Source organism: Dermacentor silvarum, chromosome 11 (assembly GCF_013339745.2).
Source record: "Dermacentor silvarum isolate Dsil-2018 chromosome 11, BIME_Dsil_1.4, whole genome shotgun sequence".
NCBI classification, from domain to species: domain Eukaryota; kingdom Metazoa; phylum Arthropoda; class Arachnida; order Ixodida; family Ixodidae; genus Dermacentor; species Dermacentor silvarum.
In genome coordinates this window covers 19,095,956-19,114,397 of record NC_051164.1, presented here as the reverse complement: position 1 = coordinate 19,114,397, position 18,442 = coordinate 19,095,956, and the positions used below count along the sequence as shown (strand labels likewise).

General features: G+C 41.7%; 1 protein-coding gene across 1 annotated transcript in view; it reads right to left on the bottom strand.

The window, feature by feature from the left end:
- LOC119432444 (uncharacterized) overlaps positions 1-18,442 on the bottom strand; it is a 115,695-nt gene that overhangs the window by 88,155 nt on the left and 9,098 nt on the right. The window contains 8 exon segments of the mRNA XM_049658240.1: positions 1,820-2,097; positions 3,191-3,307; positions 5,474-5,608; positions 6,224-6,316; positions 9,479-9,655; positions 11,989-12,352; positions 15,362-15,516; positions 17,157-17,303. Of these exon segments, the coding sequence (XP_049514197.1) occupies positions 1,820-2,097; positions 3,191-3,307; positions 5,474-5,608; positions 6,224-6,316; positions 9,479-9,655; positions 11,989-12,352; positions 15,362-15,516; positions 17,157-17,303 (1,466 nt within the window).

The following is an 18,442-nucleotide window of genomic DNA, read 5'->3' as shown; positions in this document are numbered from 1 at the left end:
TACTTCAGTTATGATTTGACAACTGCTAACTATACTTGCCACTACCATTTCCATTTCGGTGTTTCTTGCTTTCTGGGCACAAACTTGCCAAATAAAAGGTTTGGTTTTACACCTTGCAATCCTTTGGTAATGTCTTCTTCATTCTGTGTTCTGGGGTTTTATATGCCAAAACCAGTTCTGATTATGAGGCACGCCGTAGTGGAGGGCTCCGGATTAATTTTGACCACCTGGGGTTCTTTAACGTGCACTACAATGCAAGCACACGGGCGTTTCGCCTCCATCGAAATGCGGCCGCCACGGCCGAGATTCGATCCCGCGATCTCGTGCTCAGCAGCGCAACGCCTTAGCTAACTGAGCTACCGTGGCAGGTGATTTGGTAATGTCGAGAACACAATTCAGGCATAAACAACCCCCGAGAGAAGGCCGTGTACAATATCACTTGTTTAAGTAATTCGTATTATTACTTTGAATCATATATCATATTTTGTTCAAGTTTGGATAATTCAAACAAAATATTGATGGGAACTTGATGTTTGAACTAACGCAAGACGAACGTACACCTAATTACATGAAGCATGAGCATAAAATATAGTGAGACTTTGTTGTCCTGAATATCCTGAATTCTTTCTGTGTAGCCAACATTTATTTATGCTGTAAATGCATTTGAGACCATCTCAGTTCATTTAGCAGCTACCACAAAACAGAAAACCATGCGGGTTAAAAAAGCACAGCTGTAATGAGCCCTGTCATGTTCATTCGGCGTACCCACATGCTAGTGAAACCATACACAAGCGGCAATGAGCTTGTTGTAAAGCGCCCGGCCCATGCTTTCTCATTCTTCATTAAAAAATCAAATAGCCGTCCTGCCAATGACGTGCTTCTATCAAACCCAGCCCACCTCAAATGCATTATTGAAGAATACACAAAGATCGCCCACCCCTCATGAAAAACCCCTCCCTAGGGGCCCTTTGAGGTGCTAGAAGTAAATAAGTAAATAAATAAATAAATAAATAAATAAATAAATAAATAAATAAATAAATAAATAAATAAATAAATATGTGGGAGGTACAGGGTTCGAATCCCAGAGCCACCGAAATCATACTAGCATTCCTGATGGGTAGAGGTGTCCCCCAGCCTGATGCTTAAGTTGTTGCACGCGTTTTCATCTTGCAAAGGGCCAAACAGATTGTAGTTATGCAAATTGAGAATCATCATCATCAGCAGCAGCAGTAGCCTATTTATGTCCACTGCAGGACGAATTGAGAATACGAGTAATTTAAACTAATATATACTGCCGTATAACAATTTGTTATAGCTGTGGTCACTAAAGTCAGGTTTAATTGTGTTTTTGTTGCCCTCGCATACTTTCTTACCATATTGTCATCTCTATAAGATGATTTTTTTGCCTTGCATTTCTTTGTTGTTACGCTATGTAATTAGGACATTTCCCTTTGGTCGCCCAGCAATGTACATTAACTTATGCACATTATGACATACTCCGAACCAATTACTAATGTTAAACTACACCTAATTTACAGTAAGTAGAGATTGACAAGACAGGCAGAAGTAGGTTGAATTATTCAAATTAAAAAGATGTTTGACACGAGTGGGTGCACTCCGAGAATTTCGAAACCACTTGAATTAGAAGGCATGCCACATTAACCAATGTCAAATTAAGAGAAATTGACTGCATTATCACACCAGCACATGACTGCACAGCGTGCTGAAATCAGGAACTCGCATTCGGCAGCAGAAAGGTGGAACACAAATGCAACGATAATGGGTCTTTCTTGTTGCGGATAACCATTTTGAGACTTACATGATGCTGTCGGTGTCAAACTTGCCTTCCTCCAATGCCGCCTTCATTTCCGCAGGGAGAGAGTCGAGAAAGTCTGACACGACGTAGTCCACCAACTCTGAGTGACGTGGCTCGCCATCCAGTGCATTGCTGACCGCCTTGCCGAACTTCCAGCGGTCCGGCTCCCTGGTCAGGAACTTGTACACTGCTATGCGCACCTCCCAAGGCCTCGTGCGGTCACCAAGCAGGCTTCTCGCTGACGACAAGGTGTCGTACGTTGGCCAAAAGTCGTGCATAGCCTGTGAGTATATGGTCCAACAAGATGTATAGTGCCAGAACATAGCAGGACAAGAGATGCAGGCAAGAGCAGTGGTGTGCTAAATGGAGTAGGGGTTTGTGAATATTCGAGACTTTCTAATAATGAATTGAATGTTGTCCTATTTTATTAGGTCCTCAAATCTAATAGTAAATATTCAAAAATGCCAATGTTTTTCTAATAGTTTTCAAAGACTTCCTGCTGTCGACTGCACAGGATCAAATATGAAATTTAAGAAAAAATGCCATAACTTTCATCACATCTACAGCAAACTTCTACGGCACACTACGTCGCTCAGGCAGGCAGATTTTTTTTTTTTTACGATTAAGCATGATCCTTTGCAATAAAATTCTGATTAAACACAGTACTCCACGATGGGTACTGCTTGATACTATTCATAAATGCAAAAGACAGCGCGCATTTCTGATTTGGTTGCAAAGGTATACATAAATTTTAACTTTGGATTAACAAGGTTTGAATTACCGTATTTGTTTGAATCTAGGCTGGCTGCGATTCTAGGCCAACTCCTGAACTTTGCAACGTCAGAAAATTTTAAAAACTTTCCTTGAACATAAGCGAAGCAAAAATGGCATGTGAAAAGAGCATGCAGTGGCCCCAGGATGTTGCACTTTCAGAATTTCGTCACAATATGTCGTGACCCAGTTCACTATCTGACTAAGTGAAGTACACACGCCGAAGGCATGTCGAAGTAGACATGCAGGCATCTGAACTTGTTCCGAACGATGCCTCAAACATTTGTGACCTCCTTCGCCTCTATCTGTGTGATCTCCATGGTTGTAAAGATTTTCACTTCTCATCGTGTCCAGTCAAATTCAGCAACACCTTTTTCTGCCTCATGGCATTGACCTTTCTGTGGTCAGGAAAGTCTGGCCATTGTGTCTATACCGCATCCTCAAATCTAAGCTGACTTCCAGACTTTCGTAGATTATTTTTTAAGGAAAAGTATCGGCCTACATTTGAGTAAATGTGGTATCGAGCTTTCACGGTAAGTCTCAAGGAGCTGTAGAAGCTTAGCCACAGCATCATTAAAGCTATCAAGTATTTGAGTGAATCACCTCGATTGCAAACACAGCAACTGGAATGGGCAGATCTCGGTTTTGAGCACAGCCCATCAGTGTTGCTTCCAAATCACGATTGGCAACCTGGGCTATGGTACCCGCATTTTTCAGAGCCTGCAAAAAAAAAAAAAGTCAAGTTACAAAATTGTTACTTGTTGCAAAAAACACTGTACCTTATTTTCCCACATACAAGGGACATGAGCAGCAAAAGTGCAATGTATTAGCATAGGCGTCTGAAGGAAGGCTTGAAGTTGCTTACGCTAGCAAAAGTTATAAGTAGTGCTGTGTCCTGTGTACCTTCTCTCGTGTTGTGCGTTTCTTTCAGCTAAAAACTACTAACATACAATACCAGCTAGTCCACCAGTCTGTTTTGTAGAACACTGGGTGTGTCGTGCCACATTTTAAGGCCAATAAATGATACACAGTGAAGTTTCTATAAAAGGTCACTAAAGAAAAATATTAAGTCGAGATAGATCAAGCGATTCTGTAAAAACTCATTCGTCATTTGTGGTGAGATGTGCCAATCTCATCATTTGTGGTGAAATTGGCACACAGAAAACAATGATAGACTTCTAGATGAATAATCTATCGATCCAGCTTGACCTACTCAATGATCTCCTTTTGTGTCCCTTTAATAATAAAAACTCAAAGGAACCTTGGAGACTTGCTCATTTCTTCAGAAGTGCAGCTTAAACAATGGTTGTTCAGCCTCCAAACATTCAACTTATCACCCAAACATTGTGTATTATGTTCTGACTAAACAGACTTACTCCATGATCTTAGCAAAGAAATAACAGACTAATGATTTACACACAAATTCTAAGCACAGTCAGCCCTGACTGGTTCATTGGACATCAAGAAACCACAATCATTCTTGAATAATTGAGCAGCCCTAAAAATAATTAATTTCATTGCCTTTTACAGTGCCACTGACACAGAAAACTTAAAGTAAAATTTTCCTAGCTTCACCTGCAATACCACCTACACAAAACTTCGTGAGAGGAGCATGTGTTCCTGAATTGCAGAGTGCATCACACCTTGCTGTGACACTGCAGAATGATGACACAGCACTCTGTCCACCTGTTGCTTGCCACTCATCGTGTCCTGTCTTTTTGCACTGGTTTGTTCAAAGATGTTGCCTTACCAGCTAACTCGGATTCAGACCTTAGTGCACTATGAAATGATGTCAGATGTGACCTTGACCACACCTCGTTGGCAGCTTACACTGTGCTACACAAGTTCACACTGTTTAGACCTTTTTGCTTACGCACTAGACTTCATATATCATCCAGCTAATATCATCCTTTTTTATTTTAATTAATTAATTTATTTTTAATGGTTGCCAACAGACTTGCAGCCTTTGCGGATTTTGCACAATAAATTTTTTTGCATGAGAAGAGAATAATGCTAAAAAAAATTGTCAGGTGAGTCATAGTATAGCAGACAAGCAAAATGCAATGATAAAGATGACCATGAATAATACGACCACACAATAACACAACGATAGATGCAAACTTTCATGCAAAGTCAGAAAAGGATCATTGTTCAGAAACATAGTGCTATTGTATGCGTCCTGCAGACATGTCATTTGGCAAGAGAAAGCAGGAGCTTGTTGCTGTAGACCTACACACCACTTCTGAAGAGCTGCGGTCACTTCAGCCTGCATGCACAAACCACCCATCGCAGAAAGTGTTGCGTGGTAACAGCTAGCATACTAGTCCTTTATAAAACTTTTGCTGCCTCGACAATTAAGTTTGACTTCATTGCCTGAAGACTGGAATTCCTGTGCCTATCTTTGTGGCAGATGGGCCACTTTCAACCTAATTTATTCATTAAAAAAATTTAAACTATGGGGCTTTACGTGCCAAAACCACGATCTGATTATGAGGCACGCTGTAGTGGGGGACTCCGGAATAATTTGGAACACCTGGGATTCTTTAACGTGCAGCTAAATCTATATACACGGGTGTTTTCGCTGACAGGAAAACATAGTCACATTTCCTTACGCACTTTGTATAGGCTACATTGTGTTTTGCATATGTTCATACATGCAAAGTGGTAAAATAGAGCTATTTGTATGGGCTTTTCTTAGCTTCTTCTTTTCGACTTAAGGTGGCCTCAGGTCGCAGAGACTTCTTCCAGACAGTTCCATATGCAATCAATTACTTGGGCTCGAAGCTACCTCATTAGCTGTCTACATAGACAGTCTCCAATGCTGGCCAGAATTGGAACACACCTGACGACATTATGGAAGACAAGGCAGTGCCAAGATCCACCTACCTTCAGCATCATGATAAGGTGGTTTATCTTCTGCGGCTTGGCGTACAGGGGTGGATAAGATGCCGCGTTGATATCACAGTTTCTCCCGAGAAAAGCAGTAATGTGTTTGAAGATGGTGTCAAACACAGGAAGCACCTGAAAGAGCAGAGGCAGTTCACAGTGGTTGTTAAACCACCCAGCAGTAACTAGACAGCCAAGACAGGCAAAAAGATTAGCTATAAAAAGAAAGAAAGCCGTTTGTGATGGAGGTAGCCCGACAATTCTGATTTAAAGGTGCTATGGAGGTTGCTTCCATATGCTGGACTGAAACAGAAGTTACAGAATGGGCTAGCTTAAAAGGGCCAAAAATAAACAGCTGCATAGTACATGGTCAGTGCAATGAAACCTCGCTAAACCAAAGTCACACCCAACACAAAAACTTATCTGATATTCGTTATAAGCATACATGCTGATATCAGTACAAAAATGTGAATTTTAGATTTACTTTGTGAGTCCAATAATTTGCTATAGCGTTCTTGTTCACTATATCAAGGTTTGACTGCATAAATTAAAGATTCCTTTCACTCAACTCTATTCCTTGTCAAGGCCAGTTAGTCACAGCAATAATGCGGGTGGAAAGCCACTTGAGCCACTGACAAAGCACAAAAAGGAATAGGATTGGAATAGAATTTTCTCAGACAAAAAAAAAAAAAAAAAAAAGGGTCACTAGGTCGCCATAAAAAATGTTTTGACTGAAAAGCAACAACTCACTGCATTCTTGTCTTCGTTGTTGGTGTGATACTTTCGTACCATACGTCCCAAGAGAAGCCAACACATCCGGTGCTCAGTTGACTTGCAGATTTCCTGCACAGGCATGGCAGAGAGAAATCGTTTTTTACTGATTTGCATGGCAAGCTTGGAATTTTTTTTTTTTTTACTCTGTTTACTCCATCGCGACAATGTGGTACTGGCTGATTAATGTTTTATCAACCCAAGACACCATGGGATCCTCAGTGTCGCATACCAACACGATGAAGCTGAAAGCCACACGAAGGGCTCTGCCCATACCACACATGTAAAACAGGGGTAAACCAGCAGTAATTACAACCATTAAACCACCAAAACAGTGCAAAGTCTTGAAAGACAAACAACAAATGCAATTTAACTGCGGCCTAAAATGGCACAGTATGAGGATAGTTCACTCACAGCAATTCATGACACGACTTGTACAAGCTAGTTATAAGTGTGCTGGAGTCAGTGTAGATCACATTCAGGACTAAGTCGAATATTGCTACAGGTAATTCTGGGCAATGCACTACTTGAATCTTGCTAGCGTAATCGTAATCATACTTCGATCATCCTCAAAAGTCCAGTGCAGATTGACTTCAATGAAGATTGAAACTGCCCATGTGGTAATGACATGACATGGACGCCTGCTTTCGTTCATAATTCTTTGTGAACTGATGATTTATTTGATGCTATTTATTAAAATTGTTGACAGCTGTGTCAGAATGCCACAAGCCCAACAAATCTTGCATCATTGTTGTCACTCTGTGAAATCTGACTACAAATAAAGTGGCAGTCTTCCTGAATGTGCCCAGTGGAATCATATTCACTGAAGTTGCACTACAAGACTTTACTTGTCCAAAATAGCTAATTTCATTATTGCTGCCTGAACAGATTTTAGTATACTCAACTGTGTTCAAGTAGACAAATTTTCAAGTAGAATTCATCAAGTACAATTAAAATAAAGGTTACTGTCATCAAACATCAAATTGAATGTTTCCTCTATCTAAAAAAATACAAAAAAGGAAAACCGTGAGAGAAAGAGAAAACAAGAGGTGAAAGGTAGAGAGGCAATAGTGAGGTCTAAAGAAAAAGTAAATAAAAGATGTTTTTATCCATTATGTGGCATCATAATTTCTTCATTTTAGTGCTACTTTCAAAATACTTTGTTAAGGGGATCAAGCTACTCGTAAAAAAGTTTTCTTTAAATATTTGTGACAGCTCAATGAAACTTTCACCATCTACAGAGTTTGAGCTCCTCTTTTCAAATATGCTTTTAGTTTTTTGATAGCTCATTTGGTTAATTTTGTGTGCACCATGCATTTGTAAAAACAATGCATTTTTGTGCAAGCTTAGGGGATAACAGTGAGCACAAAAGAACACTAATAAATAGCTCATATTGCTCCCAATAATAGCAGAATTCAATAAACAAAAGAAAAAAATATAGTGTAACCTTTGTATTTTAGTCTAGAAAAAAATTTAAAAATGCCGAGTTTAATTCAGTTTTACCACTCTCAACAAAGAAACTTTTGAAATGAACTTAAATATGTTTGTGGAAAGCTCTGAAAGTTGCTTCTTTGAATTCGGGACATGTTAAAGCATAAGCATGCCAAGTTTCATTATGATAAGACTACATAAAATGCACAAATATAAGTGCACGAACTCTAAAACTGCTACAAAATGAAGAACTGAGAAAAACACGCTTGAAAGTTTTAAAAACGGTTATGATGGTAAACTTTGGCGGAGAAACAATTTTTTTTTCCGTATTTTCAGCAAGAATGCGGTGCTGCCGAAGTGGGCTGGGAGAAGAGGGTTAGGCCTACATCCCCGGGAAAATTCAAGAGCAGGCAATGCCGCGGAGCAAAATTCGGGTAAATTCGCGAAATTCGGGTAAATTTGCACTTTCACGAGACGTCGCGAGTGCTTTTTGCATATTTTACTAATTGCTAGTTGATTCTCAGCTTTGATTTTTTAATACATAAGAGAGAAGGCTTGGAGGAATACAAAACACAACAAAACACAAAATGGACTTTTTTCAGGAAAGTCACGGTTTTTCGACCCTCATCTCCTCTTAAAAAAAGAAAAGAACCCTGCGCCACATTATACTGGGGCCACGCAAACCATCTCAACAGTCACTGAGACACCTTTCCCCTAGCGACCTTGCACTTTTTTAAGGCTGTAACTATCGAGGTAGCCTTCACTGATTCGTACCAGCTGGCTCACCCACGTGCACTAAGTGCAGATGTGAAGAGTCCATCAGTCACCTCCTCTGCTACTGTTCATGCTTTGACAAACAATGTGAGACTCTCCAGTGTGCCTTGACTAGACTAGGTGATTTGCATTTTATTAAAGCAAATGTCCTGGAATCCTGACCTGACAGCTTACCACCCTAGAAAGCTGCACAAGTGCTTTTCCAGTACATACGTGAATGCAACAGGTTCGAGTGCCCGACTGTAGACACACTGCACCTTGTATAGTGCGTGCGATTGATCTGGACTCACGACTTCTCTCTCCCTCTCTCTCAGTCACCCTCCCCACGTGTAGGGTAGCAAACAGGACAAAGTCTAATAAACCTATTTGCTATTCCCCCCCCCCCCTCTTTGCCAGCTGTTGTCTGTCCAGAAATAACTCTTTCAGTGAACAGCTAGTGCCATATGCAAGCAGTGGATTTGCACCAATCACAGGCAAAAAAGTGTCACCGTTCACTGACCACTGAGACTGTATGACAGCAATGCACTGTAACCCTGTAGCAGAACGCAATTTTCCACTACAGCAGAACACAGATTTCCACTACAGCAACACATTAATTTATTCGATTTGGGCAGCTAGACGAGAAGCTGATGGCTAAAGAATGGCACTGTTCAGTGTTTGTGTAGACTGAATGGCAGCAATGTAGTCCTAGTGCTGACGTGCCATTAGAGAGTGCAATGTGTCAAACTTGCACATTTGCACACCTTATACGTACACGATGCACATATTCTAAGTAAATAAATAAACAAGCCGGAGAAATTTTTATAAGAAATGAGACTGGTCACTGACCATTGATAATGCGCTGCATCAGCCAATCTCATGCTGTGGTAAATCCTTTAAACAGCACAATGCACCAACTTATGCAACTGCAATACTACCAACGTGCCAATATACCAGCTTGGAAATCTGAACAATAACTTCGAGGCATCAGCAGTGTGTTCACACTTTATGACCCCTCCCGTGTTGATCCACTTATACAACTATACTCACAAACACTTCTTCCAGGTAGCGCGTGTCATTGTTGCGCAGAAAACTCCAGCTGTGGAATGCGAGCGGCAGGTAGGCCTGGCCCACGTGGCCATTGGTCACGAGATGACGGAATGCCCGCAATGTCGGCACCGTGTTGCTCTGTATCAGGGCATCTTTCAGGAAGGACATGGCCAGCGTCTGTGGAATGTACCATCATTAAGTGGCAAGAATAAATAATGGCAATAAGTAACTAAGCAAGGAAACATAACAGATAGGAGAAGAAACTGAGAACTGTGTTAGGTCGCCTCCCATCAAGCTCACTGATGCCGAAATTAAGTTTGCATATGACACAACTATACTGCTTAATTAAGGTACTGACGAAAATTTTACGCTGCAAAAATGCCAGGGTGGGTTTCACTCTGAGAAGCTCTGTTGATTCGATTCGCCACCCATGTCTCCACGCAGTTGCAATGCAAAGTTTTGTTCACAGTCAAATATGTGGTTCCATCTAAAAATAAACCAGTTGGTAGTTAGTGCTTATTCATGTACACTTGTGTTTTCGTCCCAATTGTTGTTTCCTCTCGTCATCATTAATGTGTGCTCTGTCAAACCGGTGCCATCCTGAGAATTTGTTCCAAGTGGATATGCCTTGCAGACTCACCGGCTAAAGTTTACAGCCATAAAGCAATTAGTTAGAAATGAATTAGTAAAATTTTGGTCATTAGTCGATTATGCATTTCGATTTCTTGTGCAAGCAGTGTCTGCTTCTTCGAGCCACCAGTTCAAGGATTAGAATAGTGCTATCTGCCACAGACAATTTCCAAACTGTTGCATAGTCTAAAAAAATAAGCACCTGGTATCTGGGCTCAGTAGCAAAATCCCATAACACGCAAGCCACCGGACTGGACATGTTGTAGAACTTGATTTGATGAGTTGCAATATATAGCACTACGTAGCAGTTTTCCTCAACCATGAATTTGCAAGCACTTCATGGTGGTCAGTGAATACCAATTATGGCCTTGGCTTCTACGTGCCGAAAACACAATCTGATTATGAGGCATGTCGTAGTAGAGGACTCCGGATGAATTTTGATCGCCTGGGATTTTTAACATGCACCGAATGCGCAGCACACAGACATTTTTGCATTTTGCCTCTATTGAAATGCGGCCACCAGCGCTGGGATGTGATCCTTCGATCTCGTGCTTAGTAACACAAGGCCATAGCCACTAAGCCATCATAGCAGGTGGTCAGTGAATGTATATCTAAGGCCTCCCTCTATAACAGAGGATGGCAAGGCCAAATGTGAAATATGCAGCACAAACCACACTTTTTCCACAAGTTTATTTAAAATCGAGTCCACTGCCATGCTGCTACATCAGCATGCACTGCATGTTACATCAGCAATCACAAACAAAAATTCATTGAAACTTCCTTGTACTATACAGTGGAATCTTGTTATTGTGGCACTGCATATAGCAATACCTCGATTATAATAAACCAAATTGTATTTTAATGCCTTCTATAGCACAAAGTTCCGATAAATTATAGAGCCAAGCCTGAGAAGCCCCTAACAGTAAAAAACCAGCACTCTCAATAGAGCTATTACAGTCAAAGCAAGTGGTAAACTAAAATCTAAACTCCAAGTGCTTGATATTCTTTTAACTCGATACAATACACCAAGGGGTGAGTTCCGTCCCAGTTGGTACGACATCCTTTCTAGTGCTTAGTGCCTGCATGTATATTTAATAGCAATATATTAATGATATTACTTAGGCCATAATAAAGTATTCTGAAAAGCTCTGTGAACTCAATTAAAATGTCAAGCAACAGAGCTTTTCAATTAAAGCACCCAGTCAAAGAAGAAGTTCACTTGGTCCAAAGCAGTCCAATACAGTAATGATATTCTACAGCACATCAGTAATGTCAGCAGGAAACTACTTTGAGCAACGTGAACGTGAAGTTTTCATTACCACCTTTTGCAAATGGAAGTACAGTCATACCCGCTTATAACAATATCCAAGTGACAAGAAAATCCCGTTGTTATAACAGATAATTGTTATAACCGGGTTGCCCGAAAAAAAAAAAAGCAGAGGGGGACAGGCGTTGAAACATTTAAACTAGACAGAAAGAAGTTGGGCACCTTTTTTTCTTATTTTAGGGCTTCGAAAAATGGTTGTGCAAGTTACAGAAAAATGTCGCAAACGCTTCCCAAATAACGTCGACAGTAGAACTCCAGTTATACATCCTTCGATTTTGTGACGTCCCAGTTTTTACGACTGGAAGTCCCCCCAAGTGTTATATTTGTGGTTGCATTATTTATGTGCAAATAAATAAATAAATAAATAAATAAATAAATGAATGAATGAATGAATAAATGAATGAATGAATGAATGAATGAATGAATGAATGAATGAATGAATGCAATCTATTTCATAACCATCTTGTCACATTTGGAACAGTGGATAACCTAACCACACTTGCATGCACATTTACATGCACATGCACAGACACGCAATAAGAAAACAACTGACCTTCCATTTCTCCGTGCACAAGTTTTCCCCAATGCCAACGTCATCTGGCCTGCGGTCGCAGTTGGCAACAGAGTCTACAAAGTCCACCAGGTCGTCCATTTCCCTCAACAGTTCAATGAACTCGTGGAAGAGCGGAATTGTAAACAGCCTGATCTCTGTTTCGGCCGTAAGGACCAGCTCAGCCAGCTTGTCGCGTGCCGCACTTCCCAGTCTCGCCTTCTCACTTTCGTGAAGTCGTGCCTGTGTCGGGTCTGGCGTGGGAAGGTGTTTGAAAGCGATTCCTGCTGGTACCAAGTCAAGGAGGTCACCGAGGTCGTTGGATGATGCTTCAGTGGCTCCCTGAGACTTCAGCAACATGTCGTAGCTAAAGAAAAAAAGAAAGAACAGGAAAAATCATGTGTCTAGGCTTAATTTATTAACTCAGAAAATTAAAGTTCACTATAAAGTACCGATAATGTATGCTTGTGTGCATAAAAGTGGACTCGAAATTAAAATTTAGCAGGTGCATGGAAGAGGATATTGACACGCACACAATGTTTATGTTTTTCCGAAGACCCATTTCTTTTTTTCACCGGCTAGCCACTGTTCATCACTCAGTGCAAGATGCACCTTCCTGTATCGGAACTCTCTTGAGTTTTGCTACTGATTCTATAGCGAAAGAATGTTTGTCGAATAAGATTGTGTGTACTAAGTAAGTAGTGGTGCACATTTAGGAACTTATGTAAGCACCACGCTGGAATGTATGATGAGTCATGTATAAACAGCCGATGCGTACGAACCACGAATGAAATTTTCGATGACTGACTACTGTGCTCACCGCTATCATTATCCTTCGAGCATTGCTTCTTTTTCTGGGCACAGGTTCGCCCAATAAAAAGTGTTTCGTGATGCCCAGTTGAGCCACTGTTGTTCTCCACCACTGCTACAATGTGACAATATATACAAAGTAGGGCTGGGTGACTGATTCATTAACCTTCCCATTAATAGATTAACACTTTAATTGCAGCTTTAATCATCAGTCGAGGTCACATGAGAAAAATGTCAGTGCCTATGTCCTCGCTTCATCTGTTCAGCAGCAAGGAAGGGAAGCATAGACAAAAGGCTGTCTGACAAAGACCGGCGCCTGCGTGCCGGTCGCTCGGGAGTCCGGACAAAAGTCCCTCATGTACACTGCACTTCAGGTCGGCGAGACAAGTGGTCAAGCAAATAGCCTAACTGAAGCTGGACTTATGATTTTGTATGCTTGATATATGCATATTCAAGTTAGGTGTCACTGGCGTGATACACCACCAGAGCTGAACTCGGCTTTCTTTCAAAAGGCGACAAGTCATTTTTAAGGGCACCACCGGCTAGAAGTTTTTGCAAACAGCTTGTGGGTTCTTGGTGCTTGACGAGGCCGAGGATCCTGACAAGGGATGAATAAAACTCAAACGGGAAGACATTCGAAGGTCACTAAAAAAAATCAAATAGCATGGTTTCCTTTATGTACCGAAATGATAAGTTGTGCTTTTTATCTCATGCATGCAAATCCACAAAGACAATCATTTATATAATTTAATCGATTACCTAATGAATTAAATATGCTTAATTCATTATGCTAAACTTTCTTTAATTGACGTCCAACCCTAATACAGTGTACACTTCCAAATCTCCTCTCCACGCCCTGCGAGCAGCAAAATCTTACGCTTCCACCCAGCTTGTGCAGGTGCCAAGGCACTCATCTTGCTCTGTCATGAGGGACTCTTCGTAGCCTACATGCAAACACTCCTTGACCTCACTGACCACATGGTCACGCCACGCGACCAACTTGTGACATCAAGAAATGGTCATTGTTCAGTGTCCCCGTGCTTTGATTGATTCAGCCTTGTGCTGCGATCTACTGGCCTCCCGGCACGCGGAATCGAGGGCGTACTGCCCTCGATCGCGCATGCCTCGTGCCTTTTCTTGTTCACATAAGATCTAGTAGCCAAAAAAACATATCACACAATTGAAGTTTGGCGATATACAGAACGTTGATGCCGAAAGCTCATGTTTTCCGGGCACCTATTCACCAGTAAAAAAGAGGAGTAACTGTAGTGGGTAAATTTTTTACTTCCCGATCGCGAACGTTGGTGGCGGGAAATCGTATGAAACGGAGTCGTATCAATGAGATTCTACTGTATCTCTTTACAGGCTGCAGTGAGCTGACTTGACTCTAGAACACTTTCTGAAATGAAAATTCTTGGACCCTGACCACATCTGTCGAGGCACAGAAAGCTATTCGAGTGCTACTGCACTTTTTGAAGAACAGTGACCTCAGTTGATCTACCTACCTTTCCTCTCCCTGCTTTCTCCCTTTCTCTCTCTAGCAGCAAGAATGTGCTCGGGGCAAATTTTTGCCATATTAAAAAAAAAAAAAAAACATTTCTTAGCACCTCTCAAGCCAGTTCATAAGAAAATGTAATGAACTACAGCAGAATTCATGATGGTTTTAGCTGAATGACAAAAGTGATTTACAGTGTCTTTGACAATACATACGTTATGAAGAAATGACTGCACAAATGTCTCTCAGTAATTTTATATTGCAAGTCATTGACATAAACAGTTATAGTAGATGGCATTGCTGCCGTAATAATTAGTACTCGCAAGTCTTACAATGCTGTTTGTTATTTCAGACCTTTCTTACTGAAGTTTTTCATTAGGAATTTTTAGCAGATTCACAAGAATTTTTAGCAGGTTCTGAGCAGTGCTTTAATCGAATCTTCATGGAAAAAATTGCAGCCTTGGTAGCTCGAAAAGACAACCCTGGGGTGCTGTTCTAGACAGTGTCAAATTTCACCACACTGTCAAATTCTGCCGTGTTGGCATTTCAAGCCAATCAGAGATGGCGTAACTACCTCGCAGTAGCGCACCTAGGATCTCTGCCAGGGGGGGGTTGACAGTTTGCCAATACCATATAAACAGCACTAATTTCGATTTCTTCACGGGACATTGTAAAAAAAAATGCGCTTTTTGCGAGTGTGCAGACGATTGCGCATCTTACATCTTAGTTGCTGTACTCAAACGCGTAAGGAAAGAAAAGGGGTTAAACAAAAGGGGGGGTTAAGTCGGCCTCAGGGGGGGGGGGGTTACAACCCCCGAATCCCCCCCCCCCCCGTCGGTGCGCCACTGCTACCTCGTAAGTCAATAAAGACTGGCAAGATGGTGGATTTGATAATGCGGCACAACTTCATGTCCCTGATGGCCCAATCCACTTATGTGATCACTTGACAAAAAGGGCTGTGGCACTAAACGATGATGATGATAATAGCTCCAACACAGGCTCTGTGTTGCCCCGTTTTATAATGACCAATGACACGGAGAAAGAGGGAGAGCGTGTCGCAAGCAGACTTACAAGACATTGGTCTGGACGGCTGTTGTGGTGTCGTGTGTGGATTCCAGTTTGATGGCATGCCTCTCGTGGCAGTTAAGAGACACCAAGTGGTCACCACGATCGGAAGCACGGTAGGTGCAGTCAACCGTGGAATTTATCACGTACTGAATGAAATGCTGCAGGCAAAGAGAAGAGCAGAAAAAAATTGACACTGTCCCTATATTCAAATGTTCCTAGACAAGTGTAAAATGGCGTGGAGTAAAGGGTTGAAAGGTGATGGGGTTCTGCAATCAAGGTCTCCAGCTTGAATCCCCATCCAAGTCGCTACATAATTCAAGCTTGAGTGACGCCTGAATCCCCCAAAATTCAAAAAGAAACCAGACAATGATTGTCAATGTAAGCTAACAGCCAAACAGTTCAAGAGAGCTATTCTCTTAATAAAAGACTGGTGCACATGACAACATATATTTGTTTCAGCCAGAATATTTAGGTAGTGTTTGTTGTTTCGTTGCGTAATTCCGTAGAGAACAGAGCCGTTGACCAGCACATGTCTAGCGGTAGCGTAGGTGGACGGCACCTGTATCTCAAAGGGCTATGACAGGTGGTGTTCGGCAGCAAACGCGCAATGTGAGTGTGCACCCTTTGCATCAGCGTCTGTGCCAAACTCCAACCACCAATTACTGACCACAAAAATGGCTGGAAGAGCCAATGAAAGCTATTCGCTTTAAAGAAATACTGAGGGATGTACAAGCCCAGGTGCAGCACTACATTAAGAATGCCCTACTGATCAATGAAAAGGGACTTCCTTGACAGAACTAGAATTGGCCTTACACATAACTGACACACTGCTATCAGAGTGACAACCTTGCACAGCATTACACATTTTTCCCTCTTCGGGCTACAAAATCAAACTTTTTAGGTATAGGTTGGAATTAATGCGAATCTGAACCCGAAGCCCGCCCAAAAACGTACTTGTTACGTGGAAGAGACAACTTAAGAAAGATAACACAATTCTGCTTCCCAGCATTCGTTCTCAAAGCTTCCTTATTTTCAAACACCGCTTTCTCGCAGGAACAGGCTACTAAACATGGTTGCTGCATTTGGTCTATTATCAAGATGTAGTTCAAACAGATGCCTTACTCCCAAGCAGTCATGATAACATTGGTTACCGTGGTTACCAGCCAAAAAAGGTAACTGTTGCTCTGCGACCACAGGCCACCACCAACTTCAGTACTATCACTAATGTGTATGCAAATGCAATGGCAGGAGCCAATAAGTGGGAGGCATCACCAAACTCTGGAGAGGCTCAACTTATGCTTATTGTGCAGTCATGGCTGTGTACGAGATAGCATATGAAAGCTGATTGGTCAGTTTCTTTCTCCTAAGCTTACATACCACATGAAGCCTGAACTTAAAAGGATTTTCCACCTCTGCTGCCATGGCCATGAGCAGTGCTGACTAGCACTCCCAGAGTCAATCTTGTATGCATACACAAATACCAAACAAAGTCAATGACAGGATGGCTGCCACGGTAGCCTAATCTGTAAAGCACCCCACCCGTAAAGCGGGAGATGTGGCTTTGGTCCCCACCCTGTGTCAAGTTATCTTTTCGTCCACTTTCATTTCCCTTTAATATTACCTTTACGCTGCCCTACACACCATTTTCCTTACTATTTCTACATTTCAAATAAACATAAATAACTTCCCCTATGCTTTGCCTGGCTTCATCATCCGTTTTCTTGATGTGGTCGTGCAACGAAAACAAAGTCCCTCTGATCCCTTTATTCTTGGAGCTCACGAAGATGTGAGGACTCACCAAGTTCCACATGATGGCCCAAGGACTCAGGTTCCAATCGGGCCTCTCGGGGTAGGCACAGTAAAGCATGTCCTTGGAGCTGTGGGCCACTCCTGGCTCAGTGCCGGGCCACATCTTCCAAGGACAGGTTCCGTGAATGTCCACACGCTGTGAGGAGATAAGACAGGGTGGAGCGAGTGAAGCAGGACATGCCATGCTGCATAAGTCAGCCTGCTGTCACTAGGCATAAATGTAGAATGATACATTAAATGGAGACGCGCAGTACTGCGTGGTTAGTTTCAGCTACAACATTTACTGCAACATCTTTTCTTGAGACACATTTCGATGTTGAAACATGAACCGTATTGTCTCTCTAGGATTAACGTTCCAATAAACCAGCCCCATGTATCTCTCGTCTTTACTTCATGTCTTCTGATACTGCATTACTACACACAGTGAAGATAAAAGAAAAGAAGAGTGAAATGCAGTGCTGTACTTGCGGACATCACTCTGTGGCAACGAAGGCAACCTTGACTCTCTGGCTGGGAGCGGAGCTTCCTTGAGTATAAGGGTCCATGACATTTGCTTTGAAATTTAAGCTGTTTTCACGGCATGCCACATTTTAATAGATTTAATCTTTGAATACATGAGCGTCAGCACGTGAACTGTACACTGCGCTTGTCTGTTTAAAATGGAAAAACCTGGTGAGGGGCCCACGCTGGGAAAGAGAAAACATAAACATTTTATTTACAACAGCAAAATAAGACGAAATGCACTGCTGTGCGTTAAATTTGATGTATTTTCACTACTTTTCTCGTTCACATTTTGGCAAATGAGAAACCACTGTGCATGGAAGCTACCCTGATTCAGTGTCTGTTCCGAGAAACCGAAAACGCTGTCAAATGCTACCGGAATACTTGGCACAGTGGCACACGTACCCTGCAGCTTTTTTTTTTAATTGCAACAGAAAGTTGTCCATGGGTATAGCACAAATGATATCTGCTAATTTAACTTGTTTCACTGCATAAATGAAACAACAATAATCACATCATGGTTATCTTTTGTTTAATTTGAAGAGTGATTCAAGCTTCACGCTCATGTGCTCAGGACTGCCAATCTACGAGATTTCTATTTTCATATATGAGGGATTCTCTGAAGGCCAATGTTTTCTGCAATGTGACAAGAAAAAAACATTTATGTATGGGCCCTACTCTATTACTGAACTAGCATTAACAAAAACAGCCATCATTTGTGAGATAAGCCTCATGCTGATTACTGCACTGATGAGATTAGGAAATATGCGAGTA